Below are 17265 nucleotides of genomic sequence, written 5' to 3'. Positions count from 1 at the left end.
AGTGTTCTTGCCTGGAGAATCCCAGGGACGGGGGAGCCTGGTGGGCCGCCATCTATGGGGTTGCACAGAGTCGGACACGACTGAAGCGACTTAGCAGCAGCAGCAGACTGAGCAGAAAAGAGAAAGCCGAAACTAAATGCCCACAAAAGGAAAAGGCAATCAGAAACAAAGACTAGGAATCAGGATAGCCTGCAATAAAAGAGGAATGTGAAAAACTAGAAGGCAAAATCCCTTCAAAATCCCAAGTGAAAATAACTTTCAGCCTAGAAATCTGTAAATAGATAAACTATCAATTAATTAGGCAAGGTCTCTGTACAGCACAGGAAACTGCTCAATGTTATGTGGCAGCCTGGATGGGAGGGGAGTTTGGGGGAGAGTGGATATATGTCTATGTATGGCTGAGTCCCTTTGCTGTCCACCTGAAACTATTACAACATTGTTAATCAGCTATACATACGCCAATACAAAATAAAGTTTTAAAAAAGAAAAACAGCCAAGCAGTGGCAAATTAAAAAAAAAATTAGTCACAGGCACCCTTATGTAGGAAGCTATCAGGATATGGTCTATAAAATAAGGAACTGGAGAGTAAAAAATCATGAAATTTAGGAAACAGTCTAACATAAGAAAGAGCAGAGACTCTTCTAGGGCAATACTGTAAGTCAGCCACAGTGCGGTCAGCCTCAAATGCAGCATAAAATGAAGTCCAGATGGTATGCTGCCAAGAGATGGTTATACTTGGTTATACCAGGAGTTTAGTTCTTCTGGAGAGCATGGAGATGAATTATCGATAAGGACACAGAAAACTAAGCAAACAAAAAAGGACAATCATTAATTCCAGAAAAAAAAAATATACAAAGTTGTAGGAGAAACGAGATGCAATCGTCATTTACTACATGGACTGGTTGAGAATATTTATAGTTATAAGTACCAAAATCACTGCAGATGGTGATTGCAGCCATGAAATTAAAAGACGCTTACTCCTTGGAAGGAAAGTTACGACTAACCTAGATAGCATATTAAAAAGCAGAGACATTACTTTGCCAACAAAGGTCCATCTAGTTAAGGCTATGGTTTTTCCAGTGGTCATGTATGATGTGAGAACTGGACTGTGAAGAAAGCTGAACGCTGAAGAATTGATGCTTTTGAACTGTGGTGTTAGACTCTTAAGAGTGCCTTGGACTGCAAGGAGATCCAACCAATCCATCCTAAAGGAGATCAGTCCTGGGTGGTCAACGGAAGGACTGATGCTGAAGCTGAAATTCCAATACTTTGGCCACCGGATGCAAAGAGTTGACTCACTGGAAAAGACCCTGATGCTGGGAGGGATTGGTGGCAGGAGGAGAAGGGGACGACAGAGGATGAGATGGCTGGATGGCATCACTGACTCGATGGACATGAGTCTGAGTGAACTCCGGGAGTCGGTGATGGACAGGGAGGCCTGGCGTGCTGCGATTCATGGGGTCGCAAAGAGTCGGACACGATTGAGCAACTGAACTGAACTGAACTGACTGAGTATTGTTTTAACCAAAATTATAACTATATTAGGAAGAGGTACGTGGTATATACGCAGAAGAAAAGTGCCAAATTCTCATTTTCCACAGTAAAAAGTCAGTAAAGTCTAAAACTGAAAGATCAAGAAACAGCTGTATAGGCAAGGGTATTTAATAATATGGAGGAAATTATTAAAAGAAATGACCAAAAGGATTAAAAATAGTATTCTCTGCAGAATAAAAATTTAGGGCAGAGCTACTCTTTCGGTTATAGTTTCAGTGGTCTTACTGTTTTTTAACTCTCCCATTTGAAAACTAGCATTAAAGTAAAAAGCAATTATCAAATAAAGAGTGTGCTAAGAGTGGACATTTCATCATTAAGGAGTACTGACTTGCAGATCTGTCTAATTTCATGAAAACTACTAGAGGCCCACAGCAAGGAAAGATGCAAACAACGCCTTCTCCCACAAACAAAACAATTTATTTCTTATTTCTCTCTGCAGTCACCAGCCTCCAAGATGATACCAGTAATCTTCACCTCTCAGCATTCATGCTCTCACACAACCTACACTGAAAATCAGCTGTTTGTGTTACCAACAGTATGGCAGAGATGACAGTGGGTTTTTCTTTCTTTCTTGCATTGAAGTACAGTTAATTTACAATGTTGAGTTAGTTTCTGGTATACAGCAAAATGACTCAGATACACACACACACCATTATGGTTTATTGTAAAATACTGAATCTAGTTACCTATGCTATACAGTAGGTCCCTCTTGTTTATCTATTTTATAAATAGCAGTATATATCTGCTAATACTAAACTCCTGATTTATCCCTCCCCCGTCCCCTTCCCCACTAGTAACCATAAGTTTGTTTTCTATGTCTGTGAGTCTATTTTTGTTTTGTAAATACGTTCATTTGTATCATTCTTTTAGATTTCATATACAAGCAATAACATTCTGTACTTATCTTTCTCTGCCTGACTCACCTCCCTTAGTATATATAACTGCTAGGTTCATGACAGTGCATGACTTCTAATGCTAGGTTACAAGTATTTCAGCATCAGCCTTCTTCTCTTGGATAGCTCACTCTGGGAGAAATTGGCAGTCTGTTATAAGGACAATCAAGAAGCACTGAGGAGAGGCTCATGTGGAATAAAACTGAGGCCTCTGTGCCAACAGTAAGCCCGACTTGCCAGTCATGTGAATGGGCTGCACTAAAAGCGGGTCCTCTAGCCCATCAGGCCTTTAGATAACCGCTGCCCCAACTAACACCTAGCTGTAACTTCATGAGAGATCCTGAGCCAGAACTATTCAACTAAGACATTTTAAAATTCCTGACCCATAGAAACTGTGGGATAATGTTTACTTAATGCTTTAACCACAAAGCCTTTTGATTTAAAATGTATTATGCAGTAACAGAAAACCAATACAATTTTCTTCTTCAACTTTTTAGACAGTAATATCTATAGTTATTCATTTAAGATCTACTATGGCTGTATATTGTCACCCTATTTATTTAACTTATATGCAGAGTACATCATGAGAAACGCTGGACTGGAAGGAACACAAACTGGAATCAAGATTGCCGGGAGAAATATCAATAACCTCAGATATGCAGATGACACCACCCTTATGGCAGAAAGTGAAGAGGAACTCAAAAGCCTCTTGATGAAAGTGAAAGTGGAGAGTGAAAAAGTTGGCTTAAAGCTCAACATTCAGAAAACAAAGATCATGGTATCCGGTCCCATCACTTCATGGGAAATAGATGGGGAAACAATGGAAACAGTGTCAGACTTTATTTTTCCGGGCTCCAAAATCACTGCAGATGGTGATTGCAGCCATGAAATTAAAAGACGCTTACTCCTTAGAAGGAAAGTTATGACCAACCTAGATAGCATATTCAAAAGCAGAGACATTACTTTGCCAACAAAGGTTCGTCTAGTCAAGGCTTGGTTTTTCCTATGGTCATGTATGGATGTGAGAGTTGGACTGTGAAGAAGGCTGAGCACCGAAGAATTGATGCTTTTGAACTGTGGTGTTGGAGAAGACTCTTGAGAGTCCCTTGGACTGCAAGGAGATCCAACCAGTCTATTCTGAAGGAGATCAGCCCTGGGATTTCTTTGGAAGGAATGATGCTGAAGCTGAAACTCCAGTACTTTGGCCACCTCATGCAAAGAGTTGACTCATTGGAGAAGACTCTGATGCTGGGAGGGATTGGGGGCAGCAGGAGAAGGGGACGACAGAGGATGAGATGGCTGGATGGCATCACGGACTCGATGGACGTGAGTCTCAGTGAACTCCGGGAGTTGGTGATGGACAGGGAGGCCTGGCGTGCTGCAATTCATGGGGTCGCAAAGAGTCGGACACGACTGAGTGACTGATCTGATCTGATCTGATCTGATGGCATATGTATCAAGGTGTTTTATATACATTACCTCATTTAATTCTTAAAGTATATCTATAGGTGGATACTCCAGAGCCCTAACAGCACAGACTAGCTACCTCGGCTTCTTCCTACTTTACACATAAGCCTAGATACCTCTGGATTTATCCTTTTCCCAATTAAGAAGGCAGCTGTGGACCTCTTCCTACCAAATGCCAACTTACTATAGGAGCTCTGTATGCAATTCCCAGTTACACATTAGGACTCATCTGAGATGAGTCTAACAATTTTCTCACCTTTCCTCTCCTTTTCTATCCTTGAACTGGATTTTTCCCATCATCATTTAAAGTTCCTACCTCCAGTTTCACACAAACTTGTGTACACAAGTACACACACAGTTTCCAAGTACTGCTTTCTTCAAACTCTCAACCAAGTTTTTTGAGTCCCTCATATTCCCAATGTCCACTTTCCTACACATTTCCTCTTATACTTCTAAACTTCAGCCCAGACTAATCTGATTTCTCAAAGTATCAATGAAAGAGTTCTAACTAGAATTACAATATCTTCTCTACAATATTCAACGGAGCTAACAATTTCCTCCTCTTTGAAACATTCTTTTTCTACTGACTTTCACAATACCATTTTCCATGTCTCCTATCTCACATTTCTGCACCACTTGCAAGCAGAAGCGATGACTGGCTTTGTTCCAGACTGTCTTTAAAAAGATGTTAATATAATGACTAGCCTTGGGAGATAAACACAGTGTCTCTTATTGGAGCAAAGGGCAGGCATGCAACCGTCCGTTGTGAAAGATTTGGGTTCCCTAAGTCAGATTTCCTCTTCGTTAACACAACCTCGTGTGCAGGTTTTACCTGGCCCTCTTCAACAAATGCTGGTACCAAGCACACCGCTTTGCTATGGGTAATAAACTATCCATTGTCTCTGATCCAACAGTTTTGTGTCTTCTGCCAGCATTTAGCAAACTGTCAGTTTAACTTGCAAGGACAGCAAACTGTTCGCTCCTTTACAGTTCTTAACATTTTCTGGCAGCCCTGTTTTGGTTTCCTGGCCGACCTCTACTCCTTTGTCGTTGTTAAGTCACTAAGTCACGTCCAACTCTTAGCGACCCCACGGACCCCAAGCCACGGCTCCTCTGTCTACTATCTCTCGGAGTTTGCTCTAATTCATGTCCATTGAGTCAGTGATGCTAACTAACCGGCTCATCCTCTGATGCCCCCTTCTCCTTTTGCCTTCAATCTTTCCTTTACCTGATCTTCAAATGTAGGAGTTCTTCAGAGTTCACATCTAGGCTCACTTCTTTTCTCACTCCATACTGTCTCCTCTTAGGAGCTTCAGTTGATCCCGTGGCTTCAACATACTATCTCCACAGTAATACCAAAATATTCTTCTGCAGTCCAGGTCTGTCACCTGAGCTCTAGAACCATGCAGCTAACTGCCTCACAAACATCTTTACCTGAATACTGGTATGTGCCCAAGCTCACTAGTACCTAAACGGGACTCAATGATCTTCCCTCTGCCCTGTCCCATATCACTATCATCTTCTGTGTTCCGAAGCTCAGTGAACAGCACCACCATCCACCCACATGCTTATGCCAAAGCATCTAGGCATCATCCTTAAGTTATTTGCTTTTCCCACCATTTTGACATATGTACTGAAGGTTCAAAAACAATGGTGGATAAAACTGCTGGTGCCTTACAGAACTCAGAGCAATGGCACCAACTGTACTTGTACTCACTGTCTTCTTCATTTTCACTGTATTGTTCACTTTCATACAAAATACCAGGTTCACTTAAGAATGTCCTTGATGAAGCAGAAAAAGTATTAATTGTATTAAATCTCAATCACTGAGGTCAAGTCTCAATATTCTGTGTGACAACAATTAAGTGTATAAAAGCATTTCTGCTCAAAACCAAAGTACAATAGTTGCTTGAGGGAAAAACACTTGTGTGACTGAATTACAAGCTAAATTAGCCAGTTTTCCCAAAGAATACTATTTTTACTTGAAACAACAACTGACAAACTCTGGTTATTCAAACATGGATATCTGGCTGACCTTTTTTCAAAAATGAATGAAGTAAGCCTGTCTGTCTCTTATCTAGTCCCATCAACATCTACTCACTGTGTGCACTGAAGATCTTTGAGAAATAAAGTTTCACTGAGTTATACAGATCTGTCAAATGCAGACACATTTTATTATACAATATATAAAAAATGCAGACATACATCTTTATTAGTATCACCACAGCCCCCCTTTAACATGGGCACCGAGAGCCCCCAGGCAGCTATGCACTCTGAAAGACTCCTGCCTGTGCCAGTACCTGGATCAAGAAGCTCCACACAGAACAGCCTTTGCCTTGCCACTGCCTGCACTTTCCCTGCAAGCTGCCTGCAGGGTCACACAATGAGCAGCTGCTGCTTCTGCAAGCCCCCATGTGTCCCATGACTCTGAAGGACTCTTGCCCCCACCAGCATCTGTTATCCATACACATCTCCACACCACCAGATGCGGCTTGCCCAGTCCCCTGCCTGATCGAGGATGGCCAACTGCTTGTGCAGCAACTCCAGACCAGCTCCAGCCTGACCAAAGCAGCAAACGTCTCTGCTATCTAATGAGTTAAACCACAACTTCTCCAGTGATCTCTGACTCGCTTCCAATCTGCTGTTCCTTGGGTATTCTCTGTCAGCCTTACAGTCACATATAATACAGCATTTCCGAACATCTTACAGTTACTCTTGTATCACAGTTAATAATTATTTATATTATATTTCCCTTTCCATTACTAACCTGTGTGCTTTCTTAAGCACAAAGATACCATCTTAGCCATCTTTCACTCGCCAAGAACATGTCAGTACTCCATGCTAACTGAATAAATTAAACAGGGTTGTTGAGAGATACATGCACCAAGCAGAGAACTGGGCTGGATTAATGCCACCTGTTCTAACCAGGAATTTCTAGAATCCTATCAATCTGGAAAGCTAATCCTTTAAGGATAGGTAATCAAAAAGACACCTGGGGAACCAGAACAAGCTGGTGACTTAAACTGAAAAAGTACAATAATGTGTGTTATCATACTTCTGAAATGAACTGATAACAATAGATATCCTTTTGATCAATTACTCAGTAGATCTCAGAGGTGGTTCAACCTTTAAAAAAAGATGCTGAGGCCTGCTGTTTTACATGGGAGGCGGCTGATGAAAAGCGTCTCCAGGACTGCAGATCTTACCACTGAAGGTTAAGTGGCTGCTACCAAGATTAGGCAATATAATGCATCTCTCGGTGCCGGGCTCAGAAACCGGCCTACAGATACGTTTTGTTTTACACAGAGTTTTAACATTTTAAAGTTCAACTGCCAACACTGAAATATTAGAGATTTTTTTAAACAGGAAAACCCAAATTTCTGGCTCCTTAAGATAAAGAGAAAATTTTATAACTCCAATCTCACATTTTTGCTGGAAGTGAGTAGCATTTACTCCTTTATATAGGGCATCTGCTCTCCAGTGTAACACAATTACAGCCAGAGCCACTCTGCTTGTATATGGTGCCTCTACAGTCCTGTAAGCGCGAGCATACAACCCCCAGCACAGCAGTTTTACACACACAGGCTTTGGATTCACAGGTCTCTGTTCAAACTTCTCCTCCACCGCTTATTACGTAATACTTAGGAGCAGTATCTTGGCCAAGTGGATAATAACAGAACTTATCCTAGAGTGAACACAGTAAATAATAAACACTAACTAGCACTTTATTAATGCCATTAAATTGGGAAACAGAATGGTATTAAGGGAGGTGGACACTGGTCTGAAATCAGAAGATACAAGTCTAACACTAAATCTTCTCACTTAGAAGATATGTGATCTTAGGCAATTTATTCAGATTTTTAGTCTAATTTCTTTATCTGCATAAAACTATCTTCCCTGCCAACCACAAAGCAATGTGGTGAAGACAGATAATGTAAAAGGGTTTTGTTATTTCTCAAAAGTGATCATTCCAGGTTTAAACAGTAGATGGAGAAATTACCCATAGGAGATACCAGTATTAACAACAGGCTTTAGGTAAACTAAATATGAAAGAGTAATATACTGAAGACTGAAGCAAGGAGAAATTACTCAAACACTCTAGGCCTGCCTAAAGCCTCATAGAGGGTATCTTTGGAGTCCAGACTAAGAGAGTAAGGGGACTGGTAAGAACCTGCTTGAGTAGCTTTAGGGTAAACCTAAAATCCCTGTTTGAGGCCAGGAGCCTGGAGAAAAGATTAAGAAACTCTTTTAGAAGGCCCTGTAACCCCAGGTCTAAGAGGTGGTTCAACAACAATGATTTTGCAACAGTATTAACTCACCCCCATGTCTCATTAGTCAAGGTATTGTTTCTCTCTCCCTAACCAGTACCAGGCTGGATGGGATTGATTTCCAATAAACAACTCTGACCTTTGCTGCTGTTGTTTTAATTTTGCTATGGAGCACCTAAGGCGGCGGAAAGAGAAAACAGATTCCTGCTTCTTTAAGATTTTTTTCTTGGCACTCACTGACAAAGGTAGAGAAAACCAAACAAAACAGTATCTATTATTGACAAAGGTACAAGCAAACTCACTCTTCTCATCTGCTCCTGGTAAGCATGTGATCTTGCACTATCTGCTAACACAACAGGCGGACTTCATGATGCCTGTCCAAACTGCCAGCTGTGGAATGGAGAGTGCTCAGTGTCCCATTACCTCCCTGGCTATAGCACTGAAGCAAGAGCCAACCCCTTGGCAGGTAAATGACCAATGGCCTAGTGGAAAAAATACACTAGGACAATTAGATTCCTCTCTCAGGAATTTGCAGTCAGGACACAGACTGAACCAGAAAGTTGTTAAGCACTAAGCTAGAGACAGAGGCTGCCATTTGTGGCCGTGTATCAATGTAGCAAGCGGAGGCAGCTTGTCTGCAGTGGAGCAGAAGAGTGGAGAGGGGTCAGGAAGCACTGAGAGGAACATTAAAGAGCTCTCTTAATTCCAGGCCCACTGCCCATTTTCTTGAGATACAGCCACCTTTCATTGCCTGGGAGCTCTGTAATATCAGAATAAATCTTTCTTCACTTGAGCTAGTGGGTGTCTGTTCTCTGCTACCAAAAGGACCCAATCCAGAACAGAAACTATCTACAAAAGCACAGTTAAAACCAACAGACCACTGGACAAAATATGGAAGGCTGGTGAATGCATGGTTATACATGGAATAAAATCACATTGTGCTAAGTCGCTTCAGTCGTGTCCGACTCTGTGTGACCCCATAGACGGCAGCCCACCAAGCTCCCCCGTCCCTGGGATTCTCCAGGCAAGAACACTGGAGTGGGTTGCCATTTCCTTCTCCAATGCATGAAAGTGAAAAAGTGAAAGTGAAGTCGCTCAGTCGTGTCCAACTCTTAGCGACCCCATGGACTGCAGCCTACCAGGCTCCTCCGTCCATGGGAGTTTCCAGGCAAGAGTACTGGAGTGGGGTGCCATTGCCTTCTCCTGAATCACATTAGGTAAAGGTAATCCTTAGCAAGTTATGCCTTGTGTATAAACATTATAAGCAAACTATTTCATTGCTTACCCAACTTACTGCCCTTTCCAGAGTCCATGGGAGAGACAAGATTAGAAAACAAGGATTTGTGCTCCTGTCAGTAAGATAACTGACCAGCAACAGATGTCTGATTTGCCCAGTCAAACTATAGGTTAACTGTAGTCGCTCAGTTGTGTCCGACTCTTTGCGACCCCATGGACTGTAGCCTACCAGGCTCTGAGGAGCCTCTCAGTCCATGGAATTTTCCAGGCAAGAGTACTGGAGTGGGTTGCCATTTCCTTCTCCAGGGGATCTTCCCAGCCCAGGGATCAAACCTGGGTCTCCCGCACTGTAGGCGGACGCTTTACCATCTGAGCCACCAGGGAAGCCCTTAAAACAATAGGTGAAAAAGTCATTTGGGGATATAGGCATTAGCGGGCTGGTAAGCCCAGCATAACATACAGAGAGGGCTGGCAGTGGGAATACTGTCTATTACACAATACCAGTAAGTAAAGTGGGCTACAGAGAGAGAAGACTGGAGAGCAGACATTCAAAAAGAAACAAGGGTAAAGAGAACAGGCAATCTCCACATGACAGAACGAACAGCCTCTGGCTTAGAAATTCTAGTTCCCATGAGGCCTGACTGAGCTTTCTTCCTTTGCCATTGGATGTCTGGAAACTGCAACAGCATCTTCTTTCTTGAATGCTGAGTTAAGTGAGTTTTTGTTCCTTATATTGACTGAAGGGCAATGACTGGAAGAGACAGTACATATACAGTACCAGTGAAAAAGAAAAGTACCTGATGGGGATGGAGGAAACAATAATGTCAATCCAATAATGCTATATAATGAGCTGGCATCAAAACTTAACTACCTCACACACAGCTTTGTTTATAAATACAGAAAAGATGGTAACAACTTCAATATTCAAAGATCTGGTAACTAAACCATGAGGCTTTCATATAGACAATACTGTGCAGCCCTGAGAAGCTGTAGAAAAGTGTATATAACCCTTTCTACTCAAAACTCACACTCCCTGGTTCATAAACCACACAGACTGAGAGAGCAAGGGATACTTGTATTCAATGACAAACAAAGATGTTCATGATATATTAAATTAAAAAAGATTACAAAACAATACACACTGTATTTTTGTTAAAGTAGCACATTTACATATATTTATATATGCACATAAAAATGAAACTGTCTCTACACTGCTTATAATGTTTCTGTCTGTGATTTTCAATCCCAACCTAACTTCTTATAATCAATAAAAACTCTCCTAAAAAATTAAATACAGATTTTCTTTTGGAAATTGTAAGGTAGGATTTGGAAAACCAAGTCCTAGCTCCACTACAGGATTGAGCAGTACTACGGTTACAAAGGAAGCAATTAGGAAGGGAAAGAGAAAGATGAATGAGATAAAATGAGATAAAGAAGGCAGCCTGAGGCTTTATACCAGCCTGAAAGCCCTTTTGCCCAATAACAGCCACTTGCTAAAATATGTTTCACTAGAGCCAGGCCAGTGTCTTCACCGCCCTCCTCCTCACTCATTTTCATTTATGTCTTCCATTATGCTTGCCAGCCATTCTAAATCCCCCAAGTGTTAACTGGCCTCTGTAATCCCTCTGCCATTCCAAGCAACAGTGATTTCTCTCTTCCTGGGAACCAGGTATATTTTCAAATTCAGAGATCTACTTAAGAAAATCACTCAAAATTTCTAAGGTTGTAGTCAGTGCACTCAAGTGCCAGGTAAACAGCTCCAGATGGTTAAAACAGCATTTTGCCACTAGTGAGATTATATAAGTTTAAAATGTGATCAATATGCATGACGTGCATATTCCACTACTGTAAGGTAGTCGCCAAGTTGTGTCCGACTCATTTGCAACCCCGTTTGCTAGTCCTGGCAGGACTAGCCTGCCAGGCTCCTCTGACAATGGGATTTTCCACTCAAGCATACTGGAGTGGGTTGCCATTTCCTTCTAATGGGGATCTTCCCCACCCAGGGATCCAACCTGAATCTCTTGCACTGGCAGGCAGATTCTTTACCACTGAGCCACCCAAGGAAGCCCTTCCATAAGGATCCGTTGAGTATAAACTAGAGAAGCAAAAAGGTAAAATGGCAATAAAAAAGCAAAAATCAAATAATTTGTGTTGTATTCTATCTAAGAACAGACTTAATAAAGGGAAGCATTGTTAGTGAGTCAGACAGCCTAGGCTAGTTCACTCACCACTCACTCCCAACCACTTTTCCCTTGTCTTTCCCTATTGCAAAAGTCAGAAAACGGAATCTTTCAGGCTTTAAAGTTGAGAGAGGTAAGAAAATTTTGGCCAAGGAGATAAGCTCCTGGGGAGGGTTTTTCTTCCTGTTTTGCCCTTCCACCTGCTTATAATATGTACATAATGCCTGGAGGTACAACAGCTATTTGCAACCCGCAAAATGAAAGCAAACAGAAAAAAAGAGAAAAGCCTAAGTCCCTGCTGATGTTGGTGCTATACAGTCCCAGTATGTCCACACCCAGACTTCTTATTAGATGAGAAAAATAAACCCCTATTTGTTAGAGTCACTGTACAGGAGGATTCTGGTTCCTGCAGCTGCAGGCATTCCTGACACAGTTAGCAGGGAGCTTAGAAGAGTGTTCTAGACTACCTTTTCTCCCCAACACGTAAGAGAGCCAGAACGTTTTCCCTTCATTAAGTTACTCATTACAACCATGATTCTCAGCCTGGTAGGTATCCGAACGTGGGAATCAGAGAACACAGTGGTCGGGAACCGTCGTGATCACCAAAGTGAAAGTGAAGTCCCTCAGTCGAATCCAACTCTTTGCGACCCCATGGACTGCAGCCTACCAGGCTCCTCCATCCATGGGATTTTCCAGGCAAGAGTTCTGGAGTGCGTTGCCATTGCCTTCTCCGGGTGACCACCAAAGCAATGTCTCTTAAGCACAGGTCTGGGAGGCCATTCAATTTGGTCCCTCCACAAAAATCCAACAAGGATTTTTCTGTTTTTCTACTCAAGTTTCTCCTTTCTTTCAATATCAATTCTTCCAAATTTTATTCCCTATTAAACACTCATTAAGAAATTATTTTGGTAACTATACAATAAACCTCTCATAGTAACCATTCTATTAAAAAAAACAACAACAATATCTTAACCCCAGAGAAATAAAACCCAAATTTCTGTTTTAAAGGCATTTATATATACAGGCGTTCTATTATTTTATTTATCATGGTTATAAAAACCCTGGTACTCTGGAATTCAATTATGTACAGATGCTCACAACAGCTTATTTTCCAGAGATAATATAGCTCTTACACTATTGATCATTCTCTCAACGTATTTTATAGTTGTTTTGATTTCCTGCATTTGGGAAATACAGGCTATCTTCAAGTAGGCACATTTCCACAAATTATCCACAGAAAGAACTTATACTCAAAACTAAAAACATCCCCACATATGTTCTTTTACTTTACTAAGCTATAAAATGTGGGTTAAGAAATTTCCAGGCCAGAATCACTAGATATCTGAGATAAGTGAAAGTCACTCAGTCATGTCCAACTCTTTTTGACCCCATGGACTACAGTCCATGGAATTCTCCAGCCCAGATCAGAATACTGGAGTGGGTAGTGTTTCCCTTCTCCAGGGGATCTTCCCAACCCAGGGATCGAACCCAAGTCTCCCACATTGCAGGTGGATTCACCAGCTGAACCACAAGGGAAGCCCAGATATTTGAGATAAGTACAGTGGGAAAAAAAAGATCTTTCATGTATATAATCAACTTAGCTGTTCCCTTTTCAAAATTAATACAAACTCATCAGTGAAAAGATAAAATAAATGTGAATGAACAACACATGGCACTAAGAAAAGATAACCTCTCAAATCACAGCAACTAAATAGGCAGAGTAAAAGATTTTGGTGAAATGTTTATTTTTAAATGGCAACCTAATTCTCAGACAGGCATCTTCTCCAAAATACACTCTAAAATATCTAAATCTTCTCAGAATACACAAGAAAATACTGCTAGAGTATAAAACCTACAGAAAAATCAAAAGCAATCTTCTTAACCAACACAAGAAGGGAAAAAACAAAAATAAAAAATCCCAAGGTTAAAGAAAACTTTCCAAAACTACAACAGATTTGGCATTTAATTTCTCTTTTCACTGAAAAGTCAGAAAAGAATAATCTAAATTACTCTTTCAAACATGTCTTCCCTTTAGTAGCCTGGTTGAGAAAGTTACTCAGTTGTCAATAAAGTCAAGGCTTCATCCAATACTATGCGGTTCCGCCAAATTCACTCTTCTGAGGCTTCAGTGAAAGGTTTGATCCTGATCAGGAGCCTGCAAAGGTCTGCCAAGAGGGCTGGTGCACAAGCCTGGGCAAACCATGCCCTGGTCAACAACTCAAATCAGTGGGCCCTATTGATGATTCCTAATAAAAGGACACTAGATAAAGAACTCTTGGAACTGTTCACTTGAAAAATTAAAATATACATTTAATAGCTCTAGAATATCATCAGTCAGGTTTTTATTGCTTTTAAAAATGTATTAGTAGTTTCTTCAGGGAAAGAAAAAATCATTACAAAACTAACTTAAGATTTGAAAATAAGAAGCTACGGTATGGGCTTACATCCTCCTCTCACGAAAGCTGTCCCAATGTTAGAGATATGTGTAGGTGTGCCTACTATGACATGGTGGGAATAAACTTAAAATTTCTTCAACTCAGCTTGACAAATGCATTTTTATTATTAGAAACTAAATAAACCCAAGAAAATGTAAGCAACATTACCATACTTGGTGCCTCCAAGTCTAGGAACATTGAAGAACTTCTTATGTGAACTGTCATTTAATGTTTCAATAAGGTACTCAAAGGCATATCCTGGGAAGAAAAAAAAAAAACCTTTCATTATACACTGTTACAAAGTGCCTTGTTCAAAGTGAAAACACCTAGAAACCAGATTTGTCCAACAGAATTTTCTCCAATGGCACAAATGTTCTGTATCTGAGCTGTTCAATAAGGTAGTCATTAGACACATGGGGCCCCTGACCACTTAAAATGTGGTTACAGAGACAGAGGAATCCTTTCAAATTTTATTTAATTAATTTAAATAGTCACACGTGCCTAGTGTCCACTCTACTGGACAGTACAACTCTAAACCATGACTCTGTCAAACAAAAACTGGCAAAATAATTAACTCCTGAAACGCGGTAATAAAGAATACCTGGAAAGGGACAATAAGAATGATTTAAATGATGTATACACACGTTTGTGAAGACATGTCCTGAAAATTGCATAAATACAAACAGGGCAATTTGAGAACACCACAATTATGTTAGAACTGATTTTTTTTAAATAATCAAAAGATAGACATTTACACAGCATTCAACAACATGAACAAAATCAAAAGCAAACCAAACAACTTATCAGATAAGACCTTAATAGGCCTTACGCCTAAAGGTAAAAGTGAACAACAAAATATCTGGGTAAAATAGCAGATTTTCCCTAAAAGACCCGTCTTTCTGGTTATGCACGAATTGAAGCTTATCTACGAGGACCCACGGGTCTCATCTGAATGTGCCCCTGCTTCTAAGGTTCTTGGGGGAAGTGGCAGAGAGGCACCCTTGAGGTTACAGAACCTTGAGATCTTTTGTGCAGACTCACTGCGGTGGGTGGGCAGGACCCCCAACACTGTTAGGACCTTGGTCTGAAATGAGATGCGATAAGCATAGCCCACTTTCTGAGAGTACATAATGTTTTTCTTTTTCTGCTGAGGGGGAAGAGAGGAAGGTGGATGGTGGGGGAGGAGACCCAGCTCTGCAATAATTAATGGTCAGAGAACCGGCTGACCAGTGATCGGCCTTGACCACCCCCGACCCTGCTACTAGAGGCAAAGAGAGAGGGAGGGGCTTGAGTCTGGACAGCGGAATAAACAACTAGCTGCGTGAGACCCAAGCGATGAGACACTGGCCCCCATCCTCATCTCTTACAAATGGGGGCGGGGGAGGGCGGGGAGAAGAAGATGGTGGGCCTTTCCTCGACCTTAGGGCCACTAAGGAACATAGGGAAGCCCTGGCAGCCAACAGCGGCGCCAACAAGCTGAGGCCGCCAAGGGTCAAAGCCAGCGGCGGAGCAGACGTCCCCGGCGGGGTCACGCTGAGGGGCGAGGGCTGCGAGGCCGGGCTCTCGCGGCCTAGGCGCAGAGAGTGCGGCCCAGCAGGCAGGCCCCTGGGGAGCAGGACCTGAGCTCGGAGGGCCCCCGCGCCGGCCAAGCGACTCCAGGCGACAGAAGCAAAGAACTCGGAGCCCGGGTAGCGCGCGTCTCCACTGCCAGATCCAGTTGGCGGACTGAAACTAACCTGCACTTGGGGCGTCCATCGCCGGAGACCATATTATCCCTGCGGGGAGGGGGCCCGCGGGGGAAGGAGGGGGAGGCCGGGCGGGGAAGAGGGGGAGGAAGGCAAGCGGACCGGCACAGGAGGAAGGAAAAGAGCAGTCTCGCGCAAACACCGCGAGAGCTGCAGAGCCGGCCCCAGGTCTCAGCTCGCGGGATTTGCCTCCCAACTCTCGCGAGATCCTAGGACGTGGAAACAAAGAGAAGGGGGCGGAGCGAGGCGGAAGGCTAGTCTTTGCGCAGTAGCTTCTGTTCGCGCAATTTGGGGCAAAAGGCTGGAGAGGCGGTGGCGTAGGCGTCACTGGCTCTGCCGTCTTAAAGATCTGTTATATAGTTGTAGCCTCAAGTGTCCAGTTGAGGTTGTGAGGTCCAGCGGTGTATGGGCTCCTACAGGGTATCCGGTGGGGTGTATGTGTGGAGGAGGAGGAAGGTCGGAATTGGGACTCATAAGAAAAACAACAGGGAGAACCGCTTTCTCCTGAAGATAAAGCTTTAGGTTAAATCTGTCACATGTGTAGCTTGTAGGTCACTGGAGAGGGTGGTAGGACTGATAGGCACGTAAGAAGCGCTCAACTAATTGTTGAGTGAGTTTTCCTTACATTCTTGTAGCTTCAATCTCTCCCATTCTACTGACTTCTTCCTAGTGGCACCTACATGCTTAAGTCTCTATCCCTCTTCTGCCTCAGCTCCTCAAGTCCCTACGTTCTTGTCTTATCTCGTCTTATCTCCCGTGGGCAGCCAACTTGACGGAAAGAGCTGTTTGTGCTTGCCGTTGCCCTCCCACTCCTTATCCCTCTCCAATCTGCCTTTCACCCCCTAGAAACACCTCTGGTCAAAGTCAGCCACAACTCCATTTGCTAATCTCACGTTTCTCAATCTTTACTTGACCTCTCCCCTTGTTGAGAAATATTCTTCCGTCAGCTTTTGTGATCTCAGACGCCTATTCTTACTGTTATTTTTTTCTTCCTATCCTTTAAGGGTGCTCCAGCTCAGTTTCCTCTTCAGGCCCCTCCTTCTCTTCCCTAGCACATCCCATCTTCTCCTTTGACTTCAGTGATTGTATACTGTTGCTTCCCTGTCTACCTGCAACTTAAACACAGCGCCTGAGCCCAGAGGTGTATATTTTAGTACCTACTACATGCCTCCACCTCCCACAGGCACCCAGACTCAAAATCTCCAAAATGGAACTCATCATTTCCTCCTTAAACTCCACTGCTCCTTTTGTATTGCCTGTATCAGTGAATGGCACGTCAACCACTCAGTTACCTGTGCCAGATACACATCATTCTTGATACTGTACCCTCTACATTTAATCACTGATGCAACAAGCCCTGTGGAAGTAGACCCCTTTATGCTTCCTCTATTGATGTGGGGGCTTCCCAGGTGGAGCTAGTGGTAAAGAAACTGCCTGCCAATGCAGGAGATATAAGAGATGTGGATTCCATTCCTGGGTTTGGAAGA

General features: G+C 42.5%; 1 protein-coding gene across 1 annotated transcript in view; it reads right to left on the bottom strand.

The window, feature by feature from the left end:
- IREB2 (iron responsive element binding protein 2) overlaps positions 1–15930 on the bottom strand; it is a 51845-nt gene extending 35915 nt beyond the window's left edge. The window contains exons 1-2 of the mRNA XM_027522141.1: positions 15770–15930; positions 14202–14291 (exon numbers count right to left, since the gene is read on the bottom strand). Of these exons, the coding sequence (XP_027377942.1) occupies positions 14202–14291; positions 15770–15788 (109 nt within the window). The 5' untranslated portion in view covers positions 15789–15930. The remainder of the gene's footprint in view (positions 1–14201; positions 14292–15769) is intronic.
- Positions 15931–17265: the final 1335 nt, after the last annotated feature.

This window comes from Bos indicus x Bos taurus, chromosome 21, assembly GCF_003369695.1.
Source record: "Bos indicus x Bos taurus breed Angus x Brahman F1 hybrid chromosome 21, Bos_hybrid_MaternalHap_v2.0, whole genome shotgun sequence".
NCBI lineage: Eukaryota > Metazoa > Chordata > Mammalia > Artiodactyla > Bovidae > Bos > Bos indicus x Bos taurus.
The sequence above is the reverse complement of the archived record's forward strand: the minus strand, read 5'-3'. Positions and strand labels throughout refer to the sequence as shown.